Source organism: Pristis pectinata, chromosome 3, assembly GCF_009764475.1.
Source record: "Pristis pectinata isolate sPriPec2 chromosome 3, sPriPec2.1.pri, whole genome shotgun sequence".
Taxonomy (NCBI): domain Eukaryota; kingdom Metazoa; phylum Chordata; class Chondrichthyes; order Rhinopristiformes; family Pristidae; genus Pristis; species Pristis pectinata.
In genome coordinates, this window is record NC_067407.1 from 43,504,161 (window position 1) to 43,529,343 (window position 25,183).

The 25,183-nt window shown below is 39.7% G+C and overlaps 1 protein-coding gene across 1 annotated transcript; it reads right to left on the minus strand.

Moving 5' to 3' along the window:
* Positions 1–76: 76 nt before the first annotated feature.
* Positions 77–23,848, minus strand: ntmt2 (N-terminal Xaa-Pro-Lys N-methyltransferase). The gene is made up of 4 exons (XM_052012507.1): positions 23,695–23,848; positions 7,688–7,863; positions 1,243–1,492; positions 77–333 (listed from the first exon to the last, which is right to left on the minus strand). Exons 1-4 carry the CDS (start codon positions 23,846–23,848, stop codon positions 77–79), a joined length of 837 nt encoding a protein of 278 aa, XP_051868467.1.
* Between the last annotated feature and the right edge of the window lie 1,335 nt (positions 23,849–25,183).

The window sequence follows — 25,183 nt, forward strand, 5'->3', positions numbered from 1 at the left end:
ACCTTATGGTTAATTTCATCAAAGAAGTGGTGTAAATAAGGACTGATTGAAGTTAACAAGTTTACCAGAGAAGTTACTATTTCAAGGCCAGCATCCACACAGGTACAAACTGCTCAGGCATGTCCATTTGTTTCTCGGCACAGATGATCTCCAGATCAGTTTTTGCTATGATGCTCCTTAAAATCTCAATGTCCCGGATTACACTACTGTCAGTTTGGTCCAGGATGCATCCCTGTCGACCAACATTATCTTTAATGATGATAACTCCGTCATCCTTCAGGCTGTTCTTGCATCTTATTAAGAACAACATCAGATCCTTATCAGTTAAATGTCCTGTAGTGGGAGAAAAATCGTATGTAAACCCTCACCATTACAGATTATTTTTCATGTCTATTGTTCTTCTGTTTTGTTGCATTGACCTTTTTCAACCATACACCACTTTCAATCAAGTAAGTAGAAATATAAGATTATCCCTGATCGTTGCAAATGCTATTCTATCATGGACTATTTGAGGTACTCAAAGATGGCCTAAATGAGCCTTTTTCACTCCTGATGAGGAAGACTTTAACTCTCCAAAATGGCATGATTGAACTTGATTCTATCTATTTTTAAATAATCTAGAGTTATCAACTCAATTTTCCTTTGGGTTTCTTTCTTCATCTTTTGATTCTTTTATCTGCTTCATCTGAATTTGAATTTGCTAATTAATTTCTCAGGTCAATGTTCAGCAAATTTTTGTAAAATGTGTTAGCAACGTGCATCTCTCCACACAGGAAAGGAAACAACAAAAGATTTGTATATTTGTATTTTTATAGCACCTCTCATAACCTTAGACTATTCTGAAGTGCCTTAGTCAATGAAGTATTTTTGAAAGTAAAGCCACTGTTGTGATATCAAATATGTGGCAACAAGCTCTCACAACTAGCAATGTGATAAAGACTAGACATTCATTTTATTTTTAGTGATATTGATTGAGGAACATAGATATACCTGAGAAAGCAATTTCAAGACTTGTTTTAAAATATAGTACAAAAAAACACTCTTCAGTCCTGCAATGCTATGCCAGCCTAAACTGTGTGCTTAAGTACATGGAGTGGTACTTGAATCTACAAACTTCTGACACAAAGCACTACCAACTGAGGCACTGCAGATGCAAGACTACCCATTAATAAGGAACAGATGAAAAAAATTCTACTAATAATTTATAATTCAAAAAATATCTTTTCTAGAGTAATAACTCACCAGTTACCCACTGAATCCAAATAACATCATATTTTTTAATGGGTGGAGTGAACTCCTGCAAAGGAAAGCAGAAGTAATCCTTCACTTTTTTTACACCTTTTCCAATGTAGGAAAGAGCCTCAAATAAAAAGTTATCCATCATGTCCACCATGTCGACAGAGGAGAAAACAGGGAGCAGAACATATCTGGTGACTCTGCCAATGCCACAGCCGCAGTCCAATGCATACTTAGTATTAGCCTTTCCCGGGCCCTGTCAAAATTAAGTGTACAATATTAGTCTATAATAGATTGATATTGGACAGCCACGTAATCCATATCATTCTGTACAAGTTCTGCCTGAAAAGCATTTGTATTGCTGGTGAGGTGTAACATAAAACCTATGTCAAGGTTCAACCTGAAGGATTGTAAAGGCCATCTCTATTATTTACTGAACAAATATTATCTTTCTTAATTTACAGAACTGCTTCTGCTTTTTAGTGTTGGCTTTAAATTTGAGGATTTACAGACTATATATGTCGATGTCGGTCTGTCAGGGTATGCAGCAAGGGCTGATGATGGAGTTGGTGGGTAGGGCTGGTAAACTTTTTGAGCTGGTGCTGGAGTTTTTGTAGAAGTGAAAGGAGGAGCAAAAGGACAAATGTTTCTGCTTGCCTCCAGGCTGTCTGTGTAATTATGCAGCTATATCCATGAACAACAACTTGGGGGTAGTTATTTAATACTGATCATTGGGGGAATTTAAAAAGGCAGTAGATATTTTTTGAAAGATTGGGGAATTGAGGGCTATGGAGAACTGGCAGAGAAGAAGCAAATCAACTAAGATCAGACTGAATGGTGGACCAGCCTTGAGCGGTTGAGTGGCCCACTCCTGCCTCTGTTTTCTTATGTTCTTATGTTTTTAGGCATGACAGAAGAGACCTTGATTTGTTTTGGGGTGGAGGCAGTAACCAAATTGTGCTCTTAACTGGAGCATGATCTGCAGCGTATTGACAGCTCCACCTTTGTGGTTAAAGTTCAGGACAGCATTGAATGTTTATGCCTCTTGCTGATTTTAAGCCACAACTTGTGCTATTTAAGTCAATTGTCAATTCATTGTTGATTCAAGTTAGTCAATGAATACTTGCACTGCTCCCCCCCCCCACCCCCCCCCCCCCCACCTCCGGAGATAACAATATTTTTCACTGGAGAGTATTCAGTATTTCTACTGGCAGTTGGATTCCCAAGTATATACAGAATCAGTGGCTACTAAGTTATTGTTAGATGTCATCTAACAATATCATGACAAAATCTTTCAAAATTGATTACATTCCATAAAATTGCAGGTGATCTTGGACCCCTAGATTTGAATAATCCAAGTGATAAGAAGATACACAGGCAGCTACCATGACGTTTTCATCTTGAGATTTTTTTGAACTTTTGAAAGAGAAGAAAGGATCTTTGTCTGCTTGGGATAACACCTGAAATCTAGGCTAATTATGTCTGAATAGATACGTCTCAGATCTATAAAAATTAATTGTGTTTAATTCTACAATATGTGAACTTTTCGTGTTTTGGTGTCCCCACCAACCTCCAAGATATCCCTTTTAATGTTGAAAATCACCTGTGGTGATTTTTATTCCTATAAAACTTCACCACCAGTGGTTCTCAGTACAGATGGAGGTTTCTGTGAACTGATAACAGCAGTCCACAGATGCCTCAATATATGACTGATACTGCCACTGGTTGCAAGGGCTTATGACAAGACTTAGGGAAGATTGTCCTGATCCACCGAAGGGCACTTTAACAGCACTGACCCATTTCCCACGGATAAGGGCACCAATGACTTTGCTGCCGCCTACCCAACAGGCACAGCATATGTGAATTGCACAGATCAAGCTTTTAATTTCCTCAAAGGGAGTAAACCACAATAATGATTTCTTAAAGCAAGGATGTCCCAATGGCACAATATATTTTGTGAATCCTGATTTGGCATTAGTGCAACACAGAGTCACTGTTTAACACATCAAATATTGGGGAAATCTAATTTCTAGGCATAACATTTCTCCAGTTTTTGCTAAGAGCTGAAACCCTTTAAGAATTAAACATATGGTTCTGCTCTGAACTATTTCTCTAGCTTATGCCTTGCTGACCAGAACAAGAAGTTATTTGAAGCAACATAGAGCAGTTTATTTTTTCCTGACTTGTATTCCACTGTTTTAGATAAATAGTTAAATGTTCCATTGGTGTAGTTGACTGTGCTTTGCATTGGTTGAACATACTTAATCAGCTGAAACTCCTCAATTTTCTTACCTATTGTTTCAGCTATTGAAGTAAAGCATAGTAAAAAGTATGTGTGTACCCTATTTTTCCTTCCATATGTAGCACCTGGTACTTACTTCCTTATATTTTTCCTGTCACCTGCCCACTTGCATAGTTTGCCTCCAATTCCTTTATTTCCCCCCTCCAATTCCAAAAGGTCTTGGAACCATTTTCTCAGTGACCTAGGGCTCTTGCCTTGGCCCCTTACCTGTGCAGACACTTTGAAACTGCTGTCTGTTGGTTTCAAAGATTATAATATTTATGAATGAGCAAGATGTGTTATGAAATCACCATGTTACTTCCAGTAGGTGCCAGAGGTTTGTAGGCAGCACAGTGGCACATAGCGAAGAGCTGCAGCTTCACAGCTCCAGCAATCTGAGTTCAATCCTGACCTCTGATACAGTCTGTGTGGAGTTTTGCACGTTCTCCCTGTGGCCACTTGGGTTTCCTTTGCTTCCTTCAGTTTACTCCCAAATTCCAAAGATGTGTGTATTTGGTAGGTTAATCGTGACTGCAAATTGCCCCTTGAGTGTAATTGAATGGAAAAATCTTTGGGGGAGAGGAGACAAAAAAATGAGATTAGTGTAAGTAGGTGTTGGATGGTCAGTGTGGACTTGGTGGGCGAAAGGGCCTGTTTCTGTGCTGCATGATTAGGACTTCTTGGCTTTAAAGCACAATTTGACCTGGGTATAAAAGGAAGTAGAAAGTTAAATGGAAAGTGATCTGACTAAAAAGATAATTATAATATTAAGTTAAGATTATAAAAAGGTTAAAAATGAAGTTTGGAATATTCATGTAAAACATTCAATGGAATGGAAAACAAGTTGGTGGCATGATGGGGATCCAATCACAGTCAGTAACATGATTCAATAATATAAAGGTAGAATGGATATGGTGGATTGAAAGGCCTGCTTCTGTGCTATAAGACTCTGTGGCCCTTTAAAACCAAAAGTTGATTCAAGTGCACTAGGGTGCAAAGTTTTATGTTCTTTTTCTGTCCCAATTTTTTTTAACAGTAAGCCACAAATAAAGCAAGTATGTTTATGATTTGGAAGGAAAACAATTAATGGCCAAACTAGATGCAGAAGCAATGCACGATGATTCATAGAATGATAACACCATAACATTATAAAAAGTTAAAGCACAGAAGGAGGCCATTCAGCCCATTGTGTCCATCCAGACCAAAATTGGAGTTACATTGGTTTCCTCTACTTCCTATCTTTTGGTTCATAACCCTACAGTTTACAGCTCTTCAAGTTCTCACCTGGGTGTGCTTTAAATGTACTGTCTCCACCGCCCTTTCAGGAGGACCTTAACTATTTCCTTTCTAATCATTTTACCAATTACGTTAAATCTCCATCTTTTAATTATTCACTACTCTGCCAAGGGAAATAGGTCCTTCCTGTTCACCCTGTCCAGGCCTCATAATTGTGTACACCTCAATCATATCTCTCTTCCAAAGAAAACAACCTCAACCTACTCAGTCTTTTCTCAAAGTCCAAATCCTCCAGCATTGGCAGCACCCTCATAAGTTTCCCATGCACCCTCATTTAATTTGATTCAGTTGAACCAAGTTACACAAGAGATTTGGTTTGGTTCCAAAAATCCACTCTTGCAGACATCCCATCATCATAATAATTGTTACCATATGGTTTACTAAACAAATAATAGGCCAGCAATAGAAACTTTTCATGAGTGGCATGATGAGAAACACAGTTCACCATTCAGTGGTATGTGTCGATGCTATGTTCAAGTCATATTACATATGAACATACAAATTAAGAGCAAGAGTAGGCCTCTCAGCGCCTTGAGCCTGTTCTACAATTTAATAAGGTCATGGTTAATATGACTGTAACTTGCAATAGCCTTTCACATTCTGGCTTATGGAAGAATCTATCTAGCTCTGGATTAAAAATATTGAGAGACTCTGTTGCCACCACCCTTTGAGGAGGAGAGTTCTAAAGACTCACAAGCCTCTGAAAGAAAAATATTTCTTTCCCGTAGTTTTAGATTCTCCCACAAGAAGAAATATCCTTGCCACAAGACCCCTCAGAATTTTCATTCCGAAACACAGGAGTGTTTCATTCAAATCCCCCTTCACTCTTCTAAACTCCAGTGGACACAAGCCTAGCCTGTTTAACCTTTCCTCAGAAGACAACCCACACATTCCAGTTATTTGTTTTCTGAACTGCTTTCAACACATTAACAACCTTCTTTAGATAAGGAGACCAATACTTTACACAGTAATCACACCAGTATCAACATCTCACCAGTACCTCATATAACTGAACCCTAATGTCCCTATTTTTGTATTCAATTCCTCTAGGAATAAACAATAATTTTATTAGCTTTCCAGATTTCTTGATGCATCTGTGTACGAACCTCTTGTGAATCATTCATGAGGACACTCAAAATGCACTGCATCTCAGAGTTCTGTAATTTCTTACTGTTTACATAATATGCTTCCCTTCTTAATTTTCTTCTTGCCAAAATGGACCATTTCACTGTTTTCCACATTGTACTTCATTTGCCTACTCACCTTATCAGTATTCCTTATGTCCCATCCACAGCCTAATTTTGAACATATTTGTGTCAAATTTAGCAAGCTTTGGTGCCTTTATCTGAGCTATTGAAATAAATTGTGAAATGTTGAGGCTGCAGCATTGATATGTGTTGTATTATTCAGCTTGACAGCTATTGCTTTCCCATCCCCTGTCTCCCTCATGCCCCTCAGAACCACATTTGTTCCTCTTTCCCCTTTGCACTGCTAGTGCCCAGTCTAATTCACCAGTGCCATTTTTTGTGACTATTACTATATTTGACAACATATCCTTTTATTCCTGAATCTCTCTAAGCATTTGCCACCAAGAATGATTTCATCTGCACTGCCCTCCTTTATGACATTTGCCTAGCCTGGGTCTGTTATTCCCTGTCGCAATTCACTCAGAACAACTTATTTCCCCATCCCTTGAGGGAGCCCCAAGCTTTCACTGTCATCACTTCATTTCTTTGTTTACATGCTGTCCTTTAGTGACTTTATTTGTTTGTATGATCAGCTTTTACACAAGTACTGATGATACCCATACCTGCCTCCCTACCATCCTCTCATCAGATTCCTCAACCAGTACTGTGTTGTTCAGCGAATAAGCTGAGGTAATTTTCTGCATTAGCAGTTAGTTCCTTTAACTTAACATCAGCTGGACTGAAGCTATGCTATTTGTCTCCAAGCAAGTCTCCATATATTTGTTTCTGGATGCTTTCATCTTCTCCTAAGCCTGTTTTGGGTTAATCTTTTCAAAAGCCCCAGTACCTGATCTGAGCTGTGTTTCAAAATCCACTTTCTTACATGGCAATTTATTTTGCGTTTTGCAACCCCACCCACCTTAATCCACACTTCACCCCCCCATTGCTATTGAAATGCTTATTAAGACCATATTCAATATTCTCCCGAGTTTCACCACCAATTTAAAATGATTCAGAACTCCACTGCCCATATACAACTGACTCTGGCCTCATTTTCAGATCACACCTCCCTTCACTTTCAGTTCCAGAACCATCAATCATGTCAACCCTGCTCCCCCCACCCCCAGTTGCGAGCTTCCCCTGCCCCATCAAATGCCCCCTTAAGCCTCTCTCTACATATGTAGTCTTTAGTCAAAACCCTTAGCCCTATTCCCACTATTGCTAGCTGGTGTACTTTGTTACATCAAAAGTTGCTACAAAAATCTGCCTGTGATGATAATGTATTCAATAATCAGGGTATCACAGCTGGTCCTGATTCTGTCCTTGCATAATATTATCCCTGCACAGAAATAGGTTCTGCTGGTTTGCAATGTGCATTGGAAACTCTGACTGATTTTTAGATCCCCTGCAGCTAACACTGTAGAGATAGAGATTGAATCTGGGACCTTGCTGGTTTGGTTCCAAATTTGTGTGCTGTTCTCCAACACGAGCACACCTTACTTTAACGAGAACAAAATGCACACTTTTTGTAAAGAGTTAAGTAGTGTGACATTATACACTGCTCCCAAATTATATTTGAAGTTCACCCAGAAATAACTACCATATTGATTTGATTATCCGGGAGTGCTTTTGACATGCATTATTTACTGTATCTGTTAACTCTCTGTAGCTGTAGCACTGAACTTACTCCAACAAACTTCCTGAGAAACACATAGGAAGCTTTCACATCTATGCTGTTGAGCTCCAAATGGTCTCCCATCATACCCTCCTCTGTTGCTGGCACATCTTCATAGAAGCGTTTAGCTCTGGCGTAGAACTGCATTTCACCATTAATGACTTCACTTGTCAAAGCGAACAGTTTCACTAGAAGAAAATGCAAAAGCAAAAAAAAATGTTGATATGAGAAGAAATTAATCCATTTATCAAGGTTTTCACTTACAATTTTCTTTTCTTTTTGTCTTTTTCATTGTTTGACATTCATTTGTAAGGTTCAATCAATGAACCATTTCTCAATATTATGTCAACTAGTTTTCAATTAAGACAAAAACTGTACTTTATTTTTGAGCACTATTAATTAAAGTATTCACAAGCTTGGCATGTTTTATACCATGATTTTTTAAAAAATATGCCACGTGTAAATATACACATTGCATATTGTGCGGGTGTGGTGCCAGAGGACTGCAGGGTACCTCATGTTGTTCCATTGTTTAAAAAAGGCTCTAAAAGTAAACCAGGTAATTACAGGCCGGTGAGCCTGACATCAGTAGTAGGTAAATTATTGGAAGGTGTTCTGAGAGATCAGGTATACAAATATTTGGACAGCCAAGGGCTGATTAAGGATAGTCAGCATGGCTTTGTGCGTGGTAGATCGTGTTTAATGAATCTTGTAGAGTTTTTCGAGGAGGTTACCAAGAAAGTAGATGAAGGAAAGGCTGTGGATGTTGTCTACATGGACTTTAGTAAGACCTTTGACAAGGTCCCATGTGGGAGGTTAGTTCAGAAGGTTCAGACACTAGGTATCCATGGAGAGGTTGTAAACTGGATTCTAAATTGGCAGTGTAGGAGAAGACAGAGAGTGGTAGTGGATGATTGTTTCTCATACTGGAGGCCTGTGACTAGTGGTGTGCCTCAGGGATCTGTGCTGGGGCCACTGTTGCTTGTTGTCTATATCAATGATCTAGATGATAATGTGGTAAATTGGATCAGCAAGTTTGCTGATGATACTAAGATTGGAGGCGATGTGAACAGCGAGGAAGACTTTCAAAACTTGCAGAGGAATCTGGGCCAACTGGAAAAATGGGCCAGAAAATGGCAGATGGAACATAATGCAGACAAGTGTGGGGTGTTGCATTTTGGAAGGACAAATCAAGGTAGGACATACTCAGTAAATGGTAGGGCACTGAGGAGTGCGGAGGAACAAAGAGATCTGGGAGTTCAGATACATAATTCCCTGAAAGTGGCGTCACAGGTAGACAGGGTTGTAAAGAAGGCTTTTAGCATCCTGGCATTCATAAATCAAAGTATTGAGTATAGGAGTTGGGATGTTATGGTGAGGTTGTATAATACATTGGTGAGGCCAAATTTGGAGTATTTTGTGCAGTTCTGGTCACCTAACTATAGGAAGGATATCAGTAAGATTGAAAGAGTGCAGAGAAGATTTACTAGAATGTTTCCGGGTCTTCAGGAGTTGTGTTACAGGGAAAGATTGAATAGGTTAGGACTTTATTCCTTGGAGCGCAGAAGAATGAGGGGAGATTTGATAGAGGTTTACAAAATTATGAGGGGTATAGACAGAGTAAATGCGAGTAAGCTCTTTCCACCTAGATTAGGAGAGATAAGTACGAGAGGACATGGCTTTAAGGTGAAAGGGGAAAGATTTAGAGGGAACATTACGGGGAACTTCTTCACTCAAAGAGTGGTGGGAGTGTGGAATGGGCTGCCACCTGACGTGGTAAATGCGGGCTCACTCTTGAGTTTTAAGAATAAATTGGATAGATACATGGATGGGGGAGGTCTGGAGGTTTATGGACTGGGTGCAGGTCAATGGGACTAGCAGAATAACGTTTCGGCACAGACTAGAAGGGCCGAATGGCCTGTTTTCTGTGCTGTAGTGTTCTATGGTTCTATATTTTTAAAATATCTAAGATTGTTTTAAATGACTCTTCACAGTCTATCAATACACCGAGTTCAAATTTACTTACAATTACTACAAGCAAAAAACTTTATTAGTCCTTTATTTCCCAGTGAAAATAGTTGGGAAAAAGGTTTTTGGACAATAAGATATATGATGTAGCTTCAAATAATCAAAAGCATGACTTTCCCCTTAGCTTCAATCAAAAGTGAATGTTTGGTGTTCAATAGTTAAGGACCAAAGACATTAAAAGTTTAGCATTTGACATGTTATTTGGCAGTGATTTATCACCCAGCACCTCCATCTCCACATGTCTGTTTTTCTAAAGAGGGTGTTCCTCTGAGCTGATTTTTGGAGCTTTTGTTTTTTTCTCCAGAATCTGCCATCAAAATAGGATTGCACCATCAGTTCATACAGGAACACCACATGTAATCACCCAGTTGGTGTTGGCCAGGGCTTTTGTCCTTACACAATGTTTATCTGTTAAAAGTGAACCAAACAAACTTAGTTTCTGAATATATATTTGTTTTGTTTTACATTTCTCTGTCACTTCAGTTGGATCTGAAAGACTGAAAGTTGTCCACAATGGAGATAGGTGAGAGGAAATTTTGGTAGTGGTTCTCCAGTAATAGCATTCTAGTGGGGGTTTTGCATTCATAATTCTCTATAAGGCAATCAAATTACTATTCTTTACTATGCCGTCAGGATAGAGGTACTAAATGAAGACCAGATGTTCTTGTACATCTTGTAAAAACTAACTACAAGCAGAATTTGCAGAGACCTTGGGAGCTGCCCTTGTCTACCATATCACTCAGTAAATGGTTCACTGCTTGGGCCAAAAGGATTAAACACAGGAGAAGAAAATATATAATAATTGAGGGCTGAGAGTATTATGAGAAAAATATCAGAGACAATTATTAACAATGTCACTGCCTTGAGTCTGTTCAAAAGAATGGTAAATTTTATGTCCTGTTTCAACACCATGCAAATGTTTCCTCTATGAGATTTTGAGGACAAAAGTTTGAGTGTGTACAGTTTTTTTTAAATGTTTCTAAACCAGCTTGAGTAAAATAATTGCTAGGAATCCAAATTCTGCTTTAATATTGGAATATGCAAGTATGATAGTCTGTTGGAGAAATTGGATAGTAGTGGAAATGTATGCTGGAACCTGCTGCGTGATGTTTGATGATATACTCTGGTGTATACTCTGGTGTATACTCTGATGATATTATCAAATCTTTTTGTTCAACCACCACCAACCGTGATGTTTGATGGATTAGTACTCATTGTGGAGACAAAATCCTATCATCATAGTGAAAATGCATTCATTGTGTCCCATGGCACTACCACCATTGGTAAATGGGGCAGATTGCAATCAGATCTAGCAACTCAGGACTGGGCATCCATGAGGCACTGCAGGCCATCAACAGCAGCAGAACTGTATGCAACCACAATCAGCAACCTCATGGCCTAGCATAACCCCTGCTGTACCATCACCATCAAACCAGGGGATCAATCCTGGTTCAATGAAGAGTTCAGGAGGGTGTGCCAGAAGCAGCACCAGGCATACCTCAGAATGAGAAATCAACCTGGTGAAGCTACAAGACAGGACTACTTTCATGCCAAATAACAAACAGCATGCAATAGACAGAACTAAGCAATCCTACAACCAAAGGATCAGATCTAAGCTCTGCAGTCCTGCCACATCCAATTGTGAATGGTGGCAGACAATTAAACAACTCACTGGAGGAGCAAGCTCCACAGGTAACCCCATCCTCAATGGGAGAGCCCAGCACGTCTGTGCAAATGAGAAAGCTGTAGCATTTGCAAGAATCTTCAGCCAGAAGTGCTGAGTGAATGATCCATCTTGGCCTCTTCCAGTGGTGCCCAGCATGATAGATGTTAGTCTTCTGCAAATCTGATTCACTCCACATGACAGCAAGAAATGGCTAAAGGTAATGGATACAGCAAAGGCTATAGGTCCTGACAACATTCCAGCAATAGTAATGAAGACATGTGCCCCAGAACTTGCCATGCCCTTGGCCAACCTGGTCCAGTACAGCTACAACACTGGCATCTATCCAACAATGTGGAACATTACCTAAGTATGTCCTGTCCACAAGAAGTAAGACGAATCAAACCCGATGAATGGCCCTACAAGTTTACTCTTGATCATCAGTAAAGTGATGGAAGGGATAATCGATAGTGCTATCAAGTGGCACTTGCTTCGCAACAACCAGCTCTCAGAAGCTCAGTTTGGGCTCCGCCAGAGTCACTAGCTCCTGACCTCATTTCAGCTTTTGTCCAAACATAGACAAGAGAGCTGAATTCCAGAAGTGAAGTGAGAGTAACTGCCCTTGACATCAAGGGAGCACTTGATCAATTATCAAGGAAACCTGGCTAAACTGGGGTTCTTGGTTGAAATCATACCTAGCACAAAGGAAGATGGTTATTATGGTCGGAGGTCAATCATCTCATCTACAGGATATCTCTGCAGGAGCTCCTCTGGGTAGTGCCCTCGGCCCAATCATCTTCACCTGCTTCATCAATGACTTTCCTTCATTCATAAGGTCAGAAGTAGGGACATTCACTGATGATTGCACAATGTTAAGAAACATTTGCAACTTCTTAGATAACGAAGCAGACACATCCAAATGCATCAAGACCTGGACAATATCCAGGCCTGGCAAGTAACATTTGTGCCACATAAGTGACAGGCAGTGACTATATCCAACAAAAGAAAATCCATCTACCACACCCTGACATTGAATGGCATTATGATTACTGAATCCCCCTCAGGTCAGGAGTGTGATGGAACACTCTCCACTTGTCTGGATGAGTGCAGCTTCAACAACACTCAAGAAGCTCAGCACCATACAGGACATAGTAGCCCACTTAATAAGCACCCCATCCATAACCATTCACTCACTCCACTACCAACGCACAGCTACAGAGAAAGTGCAGTGCAATAAGGCGCAAGGTCACAACAAGGTAGATCGTGAGGTCGGAGTCCATCTCATTGTATAAGGGAACGATTTAGTAGTCTTATCACAGTGGGATAGAGGCTGTCCTTAAGCCTGGTGATATTTGCCCCCAGACTCCTGTATCTTCTACCTGATGGAAGAGGAGAGAAGAGAGAATGACCCGGGTAGGTAGGGTCTTTGATTATGCTGGCTGCTTCACCCAGGCAGCGAGAGGTAAAGACAGAGTCCAAGGAGGGGAGGCTGGTTTCCGTGCACGCTGGGCTGTGTCCACAACTCTCTGCAGTTTCTTGCGGTCTTGGGCAGAGCAGTTGCCGTACTAAGCCGTGATGCATCCAGATAGGATGCTTTCTATGGTTCATCAATAAAAGTTGGTGAGTATCAAAGGGGACATACTGAATCCTGAGGAAGTAGAGGCGCTGGTGATGCTGTGGCATCTACGTGATTTGACCAGGACAGGCTATTGGTGATGTTCACTCCCAGGAACTTGAAGCTCTCAACCCTCTCGACCTCAGTACCGTTGATGTAGACAGGTGCATGTGCACCGCCCCCTTTCCTGAAGTCAATGACCAGCTCTTTTGTTGATGTTGAGGGAAAGGTTGTTGTCATGACACCATGCCACTAAGCTCTCTATCTCCTTCCTGTACTCTGACTCATCGTTGTTTGAGATATGGCCTACAACGGTGGTATCATCTGCAAACTTGTAGATGGAGTTAGAGCAGAACCTGGCCACACAGTCATGAGTATATAGGGAAAAGAGTAGAGGGCTGAGGATGCAGCCTCGTGGGGCACCAGTTTTGAGAATAATCGTGCTGGAGGTATTGCTGCCTATCCTCACTGATTGCGGTCTGTTGGTCAGAAAGTCAAGGATCCAGTTGCAGATGGAGGTGTTGAGTCCTAGGTCTTGGAGTTTGGTGATGAGTTTGCTTGGGATTATAGCATTGAAGGCAGAGCTGTAGTCAATGAACATTGATCTGGAGACTTGAGTTCCAATTCTATTACAACTGTTAGAGAATTCAAATACAAATAATTAAATTCTGGAATTAAAGAGCTAGTATTAGTAATGATAAATATGAAATGTCTGGATTCTTGTAAAAACCCACCGACTTCACTAATCAAGGATACAAATCTACTATCTTTACCCAGTCTGGACTCTATGTGATTCCAGACCCACTAATGTGGTTGACTCTTACTTGCCTCCTCAGTTTAGGGGCAATTAGAAACACACTAAATGCTGGCATGGCCAGCAAAATCCATATCTTGTGAATGAATACATTAGAAGAAAAAAATCGGAGTGTGAAATGCCTAAGGGTAACAGTTATTTTGTTTTGCATATCTAACATCTGTCTAGACATAAAGTTGAGTGGGGCCAAGTTTTTCTGAACCACACAATCCAATTTAAATGTTAAATAAAACATAATTGAAAATTGTGAACTTCATTTGAGTTGCAAGAATTAAGTGATTTTTGTTTCAGGTTGTCTGAATGCCTGGTGCTCGAAAGCATACATGATCCCTGAGAGACAGAAAAGCATTGAATAGCATTCAGCAGAGGCTTGGAAACCACCAATGTATTTTTAAACACTTGTGCATGGCCTGTGCTGTTGCAACCACCCATGCAGAAGCAAGCTTTCACAATGCCAATGAAACCTGGTTCTGTGAGTATTTATGTGAGCAAGTCTCAGGCTGGATCCGAGAACCTATTTGACTTTCCTTCAAGATCCCACACTACAAAATGTCAGTCTAAATTGCACTGACCGATTTAAAAACAATCATTTTTGGGTATTTCGGAAAAGACCCCAAGGATTATGCAAGGATTCCTCAAAATAAACTGTTTTAACCCTCCTACCCACCCCAAAAATAATGACATCTTTGTTTTATTGACAGTACTTCCAGATATTTAGGCTCCAGAAAATTGTCATAATTGATATGCATTCTTGCTGCTTTTATGGTTTTGGTGGTGGGTCATAGTGTAGAGTCATCATGGTTACAAACCATCTATATTTTTATAAAATAAACCAATGGAAACATTGGCAGGATCACTTATTTTTATGTAATAATAAGAAGGGTTAACTCTCAAGACATTATCAGCATTTAAAAAAATATTTTCTGAAACTGTTCCCAGATCTAGAAATACCCATTTGATTCATTCTATTTTACTTTCCTTGACTGTTACTTATGTAATGCACCTTTGTGAACTGAATTTCTCGCATATTGGCAGGATCTTATGCCAATATATTCAATGTAACAATAAAAAAGTCAGAAATATTACCTTTAACTCTACCAAGTCTTGAAGGGCCTTTTCTAGACATTATTAATTTGGAAGTGGAATTTAACTTGTATTCAATAGACTCCATCACATGTTATACGTTGTAAATTGTACCCAAGCTTTCCTTGGCCACACACAAAGCCAAAGAATAAGGTGAATCTTATTGGTTTGTGTAATTGGTGTAAAGACCTGACCCATGCTGTTGTACACCATGCCAGTTACAGGTTGTATATTATTTGTTAGTCAATATTTCTGACTGATCCACAAATGGTTCTATTGAAAACTATGTATTTTGTGCAATTAAAAACAAAAAAATGCTGGAACTAGCAAGTCAGGCAGCATCTGTGGAACAAGAAGCAGTCAATATTTTTTAAAAATTTTATTTACAGCTTGGTAACAGGCCCTTCCAGCCCAATGAGTCCACGTTGCCCATTTTAAACCCATATTAACCTACCTGTACGTCTTTGGAATGTGGGAGGAAACCAGAGCACCCGGAGGAAACCCACGCAGACACGGGAGAATGTATAAACTCCTTACAGACAGCGACGGGAATCGAACCCCGATCGCTGGCGCTGTAGACTTGCTGGATTTTATCCAGCATTTTCTATTTTTGCTTCAGATTTCCATTACTTGCAATTTTTTTGATTTTTATGTCTTTTGAGCAATTATTTATTCAATATTATATAGCACATTATAAATCTTACATATTCATTTGACTCTTTTACATGTTTGTAGACTGAACTGATCTCTGCCCAGGTATAATACTTCAGTCTTTACTTCTAGTTAAACTGCTCCTTCAGCAAAGTTATTTTAATGCATGTGAGAGTTTGAAGCAAACGAGTGACCTATTTTGTAAAAAGGATAGTTGTTCACATGTGATATCAATAAATCAGAAATAACTGTGATGAATTCCCTAGATATGGCAATAAGCTTAAACCTGATACTATCCAGTAAATTACTGGTTCTAATAAATGCAAAAAAATTGGGAAATGTATTTTTCGACTCATTATTTGTCAGGAAAAGGTAAATGCTTCCTTTATTAACATATTTATACTTTTACCAAATCCAGAATACAATCAGCACTCTTTTCATACTTTGATCTGTTATGTCATTTTCATCTGAAGTATAAATGGGTGGTGTAATAAGTATTCACACAGTTTTATATTTAGACCCTGAGGTATGAATGATGAGTAAGGATATTATCACCCTGAAACTGGCATCAAATATTGGATGAAATAGAGCGAAAACTGGGGCAGGACCCGTTTAAATCAGTCTTGCTTTCCACCCATTATGAATTCAGAATGTAATTGTCCGCCGAAAAATGGATAGAAAAATAAAGTAGTTATCATATTAGGTACAAGAATCCCTTGTTACTTTTGTTGCCAAAGGTACCAAGGGAAATTAAAATTTAGAAGCCCTTGAATCCTGAACCATGGATACTGAACAACTAATTACAGTTTTTAATAGTTTAATATTTCTGTACCACGACAGATGTCTGGGAGTAACTTACAGTGGCCAATTAACATATCTGCAAGATATGAGAGAAGACCAGTGATCTGGCAGAAACCTACATGACTGCAGTCAGAACATGCAAACTCCACACAGACAGCACCCAAAATCAAGATCAAACCCTGGTCTCTGGACCAGTAACTGCTGCATTACTGTACCATATTATAACTCCTCATACTTCAGACGACATGATCAAGCTGATGTTAACTTCAGTGGCAGATTGACTGAAGTAAAGGCAGATGGGAACAATTTAAGATGGCAGAAGAAGGCTGTTGTTATGTTGGACAGCAAAGTCCGGTTGGAGTCTTAGATGAGAATCAGTTTGAGGTGAAACTGCACCCTGAAGCTATAGACTGTCCAATATGAAGGAGTTGTTAGGGAGGGAGCAGAGTTTGTGGTAGGGACAATGGTTTTGGCCTTCCATTGGTTAACTAGGGGAAATGATACTTCAATGGTGATATCAGACAAGCAATATGAGAATATAGATGCAGTTGGAGAAAATAAACAAAGTAGTCAAAAGGTACAAATGGACATTGTCAATGTATAAATGAAAACTGTGCCTGTATTGCAGATAGTGTCACAAATGAGCTACCTATGAATGAGGAGGAAGAATGGCCAATAGACATCTCCACTGTTGGAGATTCTCTGGCTGTATAAGAATAGAAGACACTCAAATCAAAATATAGGCTGGTATTACAGGAATTAAGGAATAGTGTTACAGTATATAAAGTTCTGACAGGAATGCATTGCTGAAGTAGAAAATTAACCATGATCTTAGTGACTGGCAGAGTAGGCTCAAAGGGCCAAAAAGCCTACTTCTGCTCCTGCTACTTCATTTGTTTCTATTGTTAGCAACCATTCTAAAAGCTGCAAGAGGCTGGGGTGGTGGTGGTGGTGGGGGGGGGGGGGGTGAGTGTACAGGGAAGGAAAGTGCTCCCAGGTCACTGTCACAGATATTATCTGCATCCATGCTGATCAGAGTGGTTGAAGATGGGAATTGTGTAGGAAAGGATACAAGGTCCTTGGAAAAGTAGATGGGTCAAAGATGGATTTGTTTAGAAGCAGGTAACAATAAAGAAAGTATGGACTGGCAAAGAGGGAAACTACTTATAATGCTAATTGAAATGAAGGCTAAGAAGGGAAGTTGAGTGGCTTGGATTTTGAGAAAGCATAAGGTAGATCTCATGGAAAAAATGAATGGATGAAGTGTAGAAACAAAATAAAAGAATGGCTTAGTGGTATTGTGGAGGAAGGTTCTGGGAGATTTTGGAATGTAGGAATATGGATAAGCTGTTTAGACCTTTGAGCCTATTCCATCATTCAGTAAAACCATGGCTAATCTGTGACCTAAATCCATCCAGTGCTCCACTTCCCTGATCACCTTTGATAAACACAAGTCAATCAATTTTGGACAAAATTAACAGGTGACCAATCATCTTCTGATAGTTGTAACTGAGGGATCCAAATTTCCACCATGTTCTATTTGTTGAAATATTTCCTAGCTTCATTCCTATAAGACCTGGCTCTCATAGGCTCTGCCTCTGAGCCCCAGATACCTCATCATTTCCTCAATCAAAGCACCCTGTTGCCTTAATTCCAGGAATAGATATCTTTATCTTGATTGGTCACATATACATCAAAACACACAGTGAAAGGCATCTTTTGCATAGAATGTTCTAGGGGCAGCCCGCAAGTGTCACCGTGCTTCCGGCGCCAACATAGCATGCCCACAACTTCCTAACCCGTATGTTGTTGGAATGTGGGAGGAACTGGAGCACCCGGAGGAAATCCATGCAGACACAGGGAGAACGTACAAAGTCCTTACAGACAGTGGTCGGAATTGAACCTGGGTCACTGGCACTGTAAAACGTTACGCTAATCACTACACTAACGTGCCTGCCTCAGGTCCTGTAATCTTCCCTCATCATTTAATTCCTGGAGTCCAGAAATTATTCCAGTAAAGGTTTGCTCAAGCCCAATGACCTTCCTCAGATTTGATAACCAGAACTGCTCACAATACTTCAGGTACAGTCTAACCTAGGACAATTTTAGGTAGGAGAAAAGGTTAGGAGGGATGGGTAGAATGAAGACAATATCTTTGATTTGAGAGTGGATGAATTAATGAGGCAGTAAAGTAGCAGTTAAGATTAGATTAAGCATCTTTGTTGCATCAGTAAGGAAGTAGGTCGTGCCCCACAGCCCATATTATGCATAAAAAAGAAAAGTGATGACAGGCAGAAATGGCTAGTTCTGATCAAGACAGAAAGAAAGAGAAAGTTGCCTAAAGTGTGAGCATTCAGCATTGAGTCCTGGAGGCTGCAATGTACCCAGATGGAAGATGAGCTATTGTTTGTTGAGCTTGTGTTGGGTCATAACTGTGCAGGAAGCCACAGACAAAACTGCCAAAATGGAGGTGGGATGATGAACTAAAGTGGCAGGCAACCAGTTCAGGAGCAAAAAATCTGTAACCTTGTACCACTTGTTTTTAAAGGGGAGGAGACAAAAAGAGGTTTGGAGAAGCTGTTGGAGATAAAGAAAAGGAATCCAGAACTGGTGATGGATGCATGTCCAAACTGGTTGTACTTCAGATATGGTCAAGTATTTATCTTCTCAACTTGAGAGAGTGAAGAACACAAGGTTTGGCCCCTTGCCTCTGCTCCATCATTCAGTAACTTTTACCTCAGCACCACTTTCCTGCACTAACCCTATATCCCTTGGTTCTTTAACATCCAAAAATCAATCAATCTTTGCCTTGAATGCACTCAGTGACTGAATCTCCACAGCCCTCTGGACTAGAAAATTTATGTTTCACTATCCATTTTATGAAGGAATTTCTGTTTGTCTCACCCCTGAATGGTCAATCCCATATTATCATCTCTGCATCTACTCTATCAAGCCCGATAAGAATTTTGTATGTTTCATTGAGATCGCATCCCATTTTTCTGAACTCTACTGAATACAGGCCCAGTCTGCCTAAACTCTCCTCATAGGACAAACCTGACATTCCACAAATCAATCAGATGAACTTTGTTGCACTCCCTCTATCACAAGTATATCCTTTCTTAAAAAGGGAGATTAGAGATGTTTGTATGTTCCATGTGTGGTCTCAAAAGGGCTCCATATAATTGAAGTAAGATGTCTCTCCACGTGTACTCAAATCCTTCAGGGATAAAGGTCAATACACTGTTTGCCCTCCTAATTGCTTGCTGAACCTACATGTAAACTTTCAGTGATTTGTATACAAGGATACCGAGGTCCCTCTGAACATCTGCACCTTTCAAATTTTCACCATTTAAAGAATAACTTATGTTTCTATTTTCTCTACCAAAGTGGATGATATTATGCTCTTCCATATTATATTCCATCTGCTGGATCCTCACCCATCCACTTGAGTTGTCTATAACCCCTTGAAGCCCCTCTGAATTCTCCTCACAACCCACAATCTTACCCAGCTTTTTGATGATATATCACATGTGATTCCCTCATCCAAATTGTTGATATGGATTGTGGACACCTGGAATCCCAGCACTGCTCCCTGTGGCATCCAACCCAAAAATGACCCATTTATTCCTACTTACTCACTCCAAGCCTGTATATTATCCCCAACCCCATGTAGTCTAATTTTATTCAATAACTTCTTATGTTGTGCTTTCTCAAAAGCCTTCTGTAAGTGCAAACATACACATCAACTGGTTTTCCATTTAATTGTCAGATTCAATAATTCTAACAGATTTCTGGCTTTACATAAACTCATGCTGACTCTGTCCAATCCAACCAATATTTTCTGGTGCCCTGTGACCACATGTAAGGCTAATTGGTCTATAGTTCCTGATATTCTTTCTCCCTCCTTTCTAAATTAGTGGGGAAAAATGTGTGGGGAAATAGTGGGGAGAATGTATTACCTTTTTAGGGGTTGAATGATAGTAGATTGGAGAAAAAAATTATCTTTTGTCTTTCTTAAGGTTTATAATTTGATCTGATAAATCTTGTGATTACTGGAGCAGGTAAAAGGCTGGATAAGCTGTGGCAAATGGGTTATGTTCTGACTATCCAAAGGCTCTGCTTTACCACAAAACAATAAAACATTGTTTTTCCTGGCAACACTCAATTCTTAAGAATAAAAATGAACTAATTGTTAAGCAAAAGACAAGCTGCTGGAAGAACTCTGAGTCAGGCTGCAAGTGTGGAAATAAAGGAATAGCCGATGTTTCAGGTTGAGACTCTGCATCAGAACTGAGAGTGCAGAGGGGAGATAGCCTATGTAAAGAGGTTGTTACCTCCATAGATGCTGCCTGACATGCTGAGTTCCTCTAGCAGCTTGCTTTTTGCTTCAGATCCCAGCATCTTCAGTCCCTTATGTCTCTGAATTAATCATTGTTTACTTACAGTAAAGAAGTTCATGTTTTCTTGCTTATGTCATCATTTACACAAAACAAAAGAAAACTGGTCTTCCTTCACCATGAGTTTCCACTTTTCTATTTGAACCAATATAATTATGGTCAGCACAAATATATATTTCCTTATCTTGTTCCTTCTGAGCTCCAAATATATACTTTTCCTTGACATTTCAGTGTGATCTGTCTCCTACTCATAGACTTTAAAAGAATTTAACTTGCAGTTCCTGATCTCTCTCAACCATCCTTTTCTCCTACAATCTACAAACTTTTAAAGCATATTCAACCTATGTTAATCAGTAATTCTTGCCAAATACCTTTTCTCTTACAAAATATTGGAGCTGCTGGAAATGTGAAATAAAAACAGAAAATGATGGAAATATTCAGGAGGCCATGGAGTATCTGTCAAGAAAGAAACAGAATTTTCCTAAAATACAATTGTTTGCTAAACTTCCTCCCTCCCCACTCACTGAAAGGGCTCTTTTCCATTTTCCCAGTTCTTCCATAATTTCACCATGTATGCCAATGCATCCTATTTGTTTTCCTTTATCTTCAACCTAGGATTTCCCTTCATTATAGTTGACAGGCCTCTTGATCATACCTATTCCATTTCCCATCTTTCTGCTCTTTCCTTTTCTCCTCCCTCCCAGAATCACAAGTTTTACCCTTGTCCTCACCATTCACCCCACAAGCCTTCAGTTTAAACAGATAATCTCTGCCATTTCAGCCACCTCATACATGATGCCTCATGTATCCATTAATCACATCTTTCACTACACCTTCAGCATTCTGAATGGACTGTTCCTTCCATAAGACCCTGGTTCACTTCTCAAAAATGTTCCTACCTCCGACCTGAACCTTTGGCTTCCCACCTACCAATTGCACAATTGCAAGCAACAGGTCATGCAACATCTGCTTTTTTTTTACCTTATCCTATGCACTCACAGGTGAAACAGTGATTCTCTTGTACTTACTCCAAAGTATTACATTATATGGTCTGATCTCTTCTACACTGGGGAAACCCAACATAGTGACTGCTTTTCAAAATGCCACTTTCACCCAAGCTCCCAAATTCCCGGTAATCATCAATCTTTTGAAAAAGAACTGTGATGGTAATCAACCTATTGATTGACAGCTGCAAAAACTCAGGAACACCCACATATGTGTAGATACACCGTCATACATTCATAGTTAAAGCCATGCAGTATATTAGCACAGAGCTCCAGTAACCTTCCTGCTCCTAATACATTGGCACTTGGGATTATCTGGAGTTGATCTGATATGAAATGAGTAATCCATATCCTTAAAAGGTCACACCTTATCAAATATTGCTATTTTGTGTGATCAAATAATGATTCTGCTTAACATTTTATCACAGTTTTAATGAAAGTTTGTTGCATACCCCATAATTCTTTCACCTCTGCACTATTATACCTTTTCTTCCTTTTTCCCACCTCTATGATTTTTTTTCTATCATTTTTCTAAAGATGCCATTTTACACAGCTTTCCTCCTTTCCCTCTATTTTCATTTACAGTGTTGAAATCACAATTATCTCTCCTCTTACTCCAACTCTTCCATTACCTTTTCAGTTTCTGCTATCATTTACACACTTTTAAAACATGGGCTCGACATTTCTGCTATTATTTCTGGTTTTATTTGATCTTGTCATTACTCTTTTAACGTGATGGTGCCCTGTATCTGAGCTTTGGCCCATCCTCTGGGTGTATTAAGGAGCCACCTATAAGCACAAACATTGAACGATAATGGAAAATTGTTGCAGTTTTACAGTCCGTTATGGTACACTGTCCTTCGTCTTCTCCAGTATATTTCAGATTATATGGTTGAAATGAACACGTATTCACATTTAATGAATAATGGATTTCGCATCTTTGAACCATGCAAACTTGTTTCTCCAGCGTCGCGTATGTTGCGTTTTAAGAGTTTCATTAATCCCCACTTTTGTATCAGCAGTAGGCTACATGCAATGTGTCACTGAGATGTAAACATTGATTGCTGGTGTTTGCAAGAGGCTGCAATAACGGACAGCACAATCCACAGCAGCCAATATCCTCAACATAAAATACGTGCCCATCCCCTGTGCAGTCAGAGAAAGGAAAGGTCGAATCAGTTGGGTGCACTTCGTTGTTCAATAGTTTGTGCCACTTGCAGGTGCTTTGAATGGTGGTACTCAATCTCGCTGACTATTTCGGTAAAATTAGTACACGTTATTTGCACAAATAACATAAGAAGGAAGTAATATATCGAAGGATTAACATGATGTTGCCCTGGAATTTGTTTTGTGGTTGTTCTGTGGCTGCCGACATCATTAACGCGACCAAATACCGATCATTCACTGTAATAGCGATAAAATTAGCATGCTGCTACTGCATATGCTCCCTAACCACCCACTCTCCGTTTTCCTTTCGTAGACGTGGCTCGTTACTGGATTTTTAAATCAATGCCATTTTTTTCAACTGGAAAAAGTAAACTTTTCCTGTACTGTGGATCATTGAATTCTCTACATCTGTGTATGTTGCTCTACCGAATCATATCATGACAACTTGTAATGCCCTTCAACAAGGTTTTATTGGGTTAACGATTAACTGTCAATACGCAGGATATCCCAGGTAAAATCAGGAAATCCTTGTCTGTTGGGATTGGAAATGGATGTAATTCGGGATCTCACTCACGTTACATTGCTAAGTGTGCTTGTGTTATCAGACGGCAATTTAACCAAAATCTGCAATGATAAAACGTTGTTTAGGAACCTGAAATACATTTGGAAAAAATTTGGTAAATGATCCTTTTAACATTCAAATTCACCTGTGGCGGGCATTCACTTGGATATTTTCATTCTCGCCGCCGTGCCGAATCTCTGTAGGCGACCGGACCGCAGCGTCACTCAAACTCACCCAGTGGCAGCCCCTCCAAGAGAAAGAGGTAGCTGGCAAAAAAATCACTTCTGATGGTTTTATGAAGGAAGAAGGACATGCTGTTGCGGCACATGATATCATCGGTGCTGTCCCAGCGCAATTTAAACGCGTCGTGGGCTTTTTTCCATTCCATCTTTTCCCCCATTTTCTGCTAGAGTCTGTAAGGTCACTGGATTTTCGCGGTCTCTCTTCCGGCAGGGTCGCTGTTGATTCTGCCACTATGTTGTTCATACACCTCGGTGCGAATGTTCTCGGTCCCTGCTGCAACTGGTTGGCTCTACCCTTGAAACTGATCAGGCCCTGTTCGCCAGTCAGGTGCTGAAAACGCGTCTCTCAATATGAATTACAACCCTTCCCAGCAACCAGATCCTTGTGCTTGTAAACTGACCTAATGCAGGCACGTTCTGGAAAGTCTAAATCCTGGCGTTAAAATAACCTTGAAAAAGGATTTTACTGAGTGTGAAGTGACACTCAATGTTGCAATGAAAGCTCGTAGACGCTTTAAACACCCACAGAAGTTGAACAGGAAACTCGTGGATCGGTGGTATGACAGTCAATGTAAGTGCTGTTCATTGTTTTTGCAATTTTTCGACTATCGTTGAGCGGTTGTGCATATAGTCAGTTTCTTAATACACCGAGAAAATGGGCACGGGCTCAGTATTGCAAAGGCCAGGGAAGAGATTAGCTTTGATATCAAGCTCAAGTAGTCGAAGTGTGCAGATTGTAACAGGAACTGAAAGCTGACGATAAATATTTAAAGTCCTGCGATTGGAAGAATGGATTATGAAGAGGAATAATTGTAAGTTTAACACTACGAAACAGAAAAGGAAAATGTACTGTTCACAGATGAAGGAAGAAGGCAAGAAGAATGTACGGCAAGGAAGTCGGGGGTCAGAACTAAAAAGATTATCAATTGCACAACAAGCTTTTCATTAAAACTGTAACCATATGTTAAGCGAAATTATTGTTTATGGAATGCCATTGTCATGCTATGAAAAGGAATGCATATAAAACTTAGGTTCACCTGGGTACAGAATCCGGGAGCCGTTCAGATAAAAGAAATAGAAAGGCTTTAAAAATGCATGAAGTCACAAATAATCAGGTTGAATGAGAGTTTGCAAGAAATAATTGCTTTATAAAGTCGTAAGAGGAGGTATATTTGGGAAAGCTGGTGAGGGGAAGGTTTGGGAAGCAGAGGATACATCATTTGGAGGACATGCATCCATTGACTATTGGTATTCAGGCAGGGTTGCAAGTACACTAATGCTTTAAATAAACCATTTTATGTAGGTTGTCTATTTTATTCCAAAGATAGCATTTAAATGAAGGCTGACTTGAGAAATAAGAGAAGGGCCCCAAAGCCTATGAAATTTGATCCTTTATACCAAATCCCCTTTCATAGTAAACAATTATATTTGTACTACCCAGTGCTTCTCTTCCAAGCATTCCACCTGATAGATTATTCCAA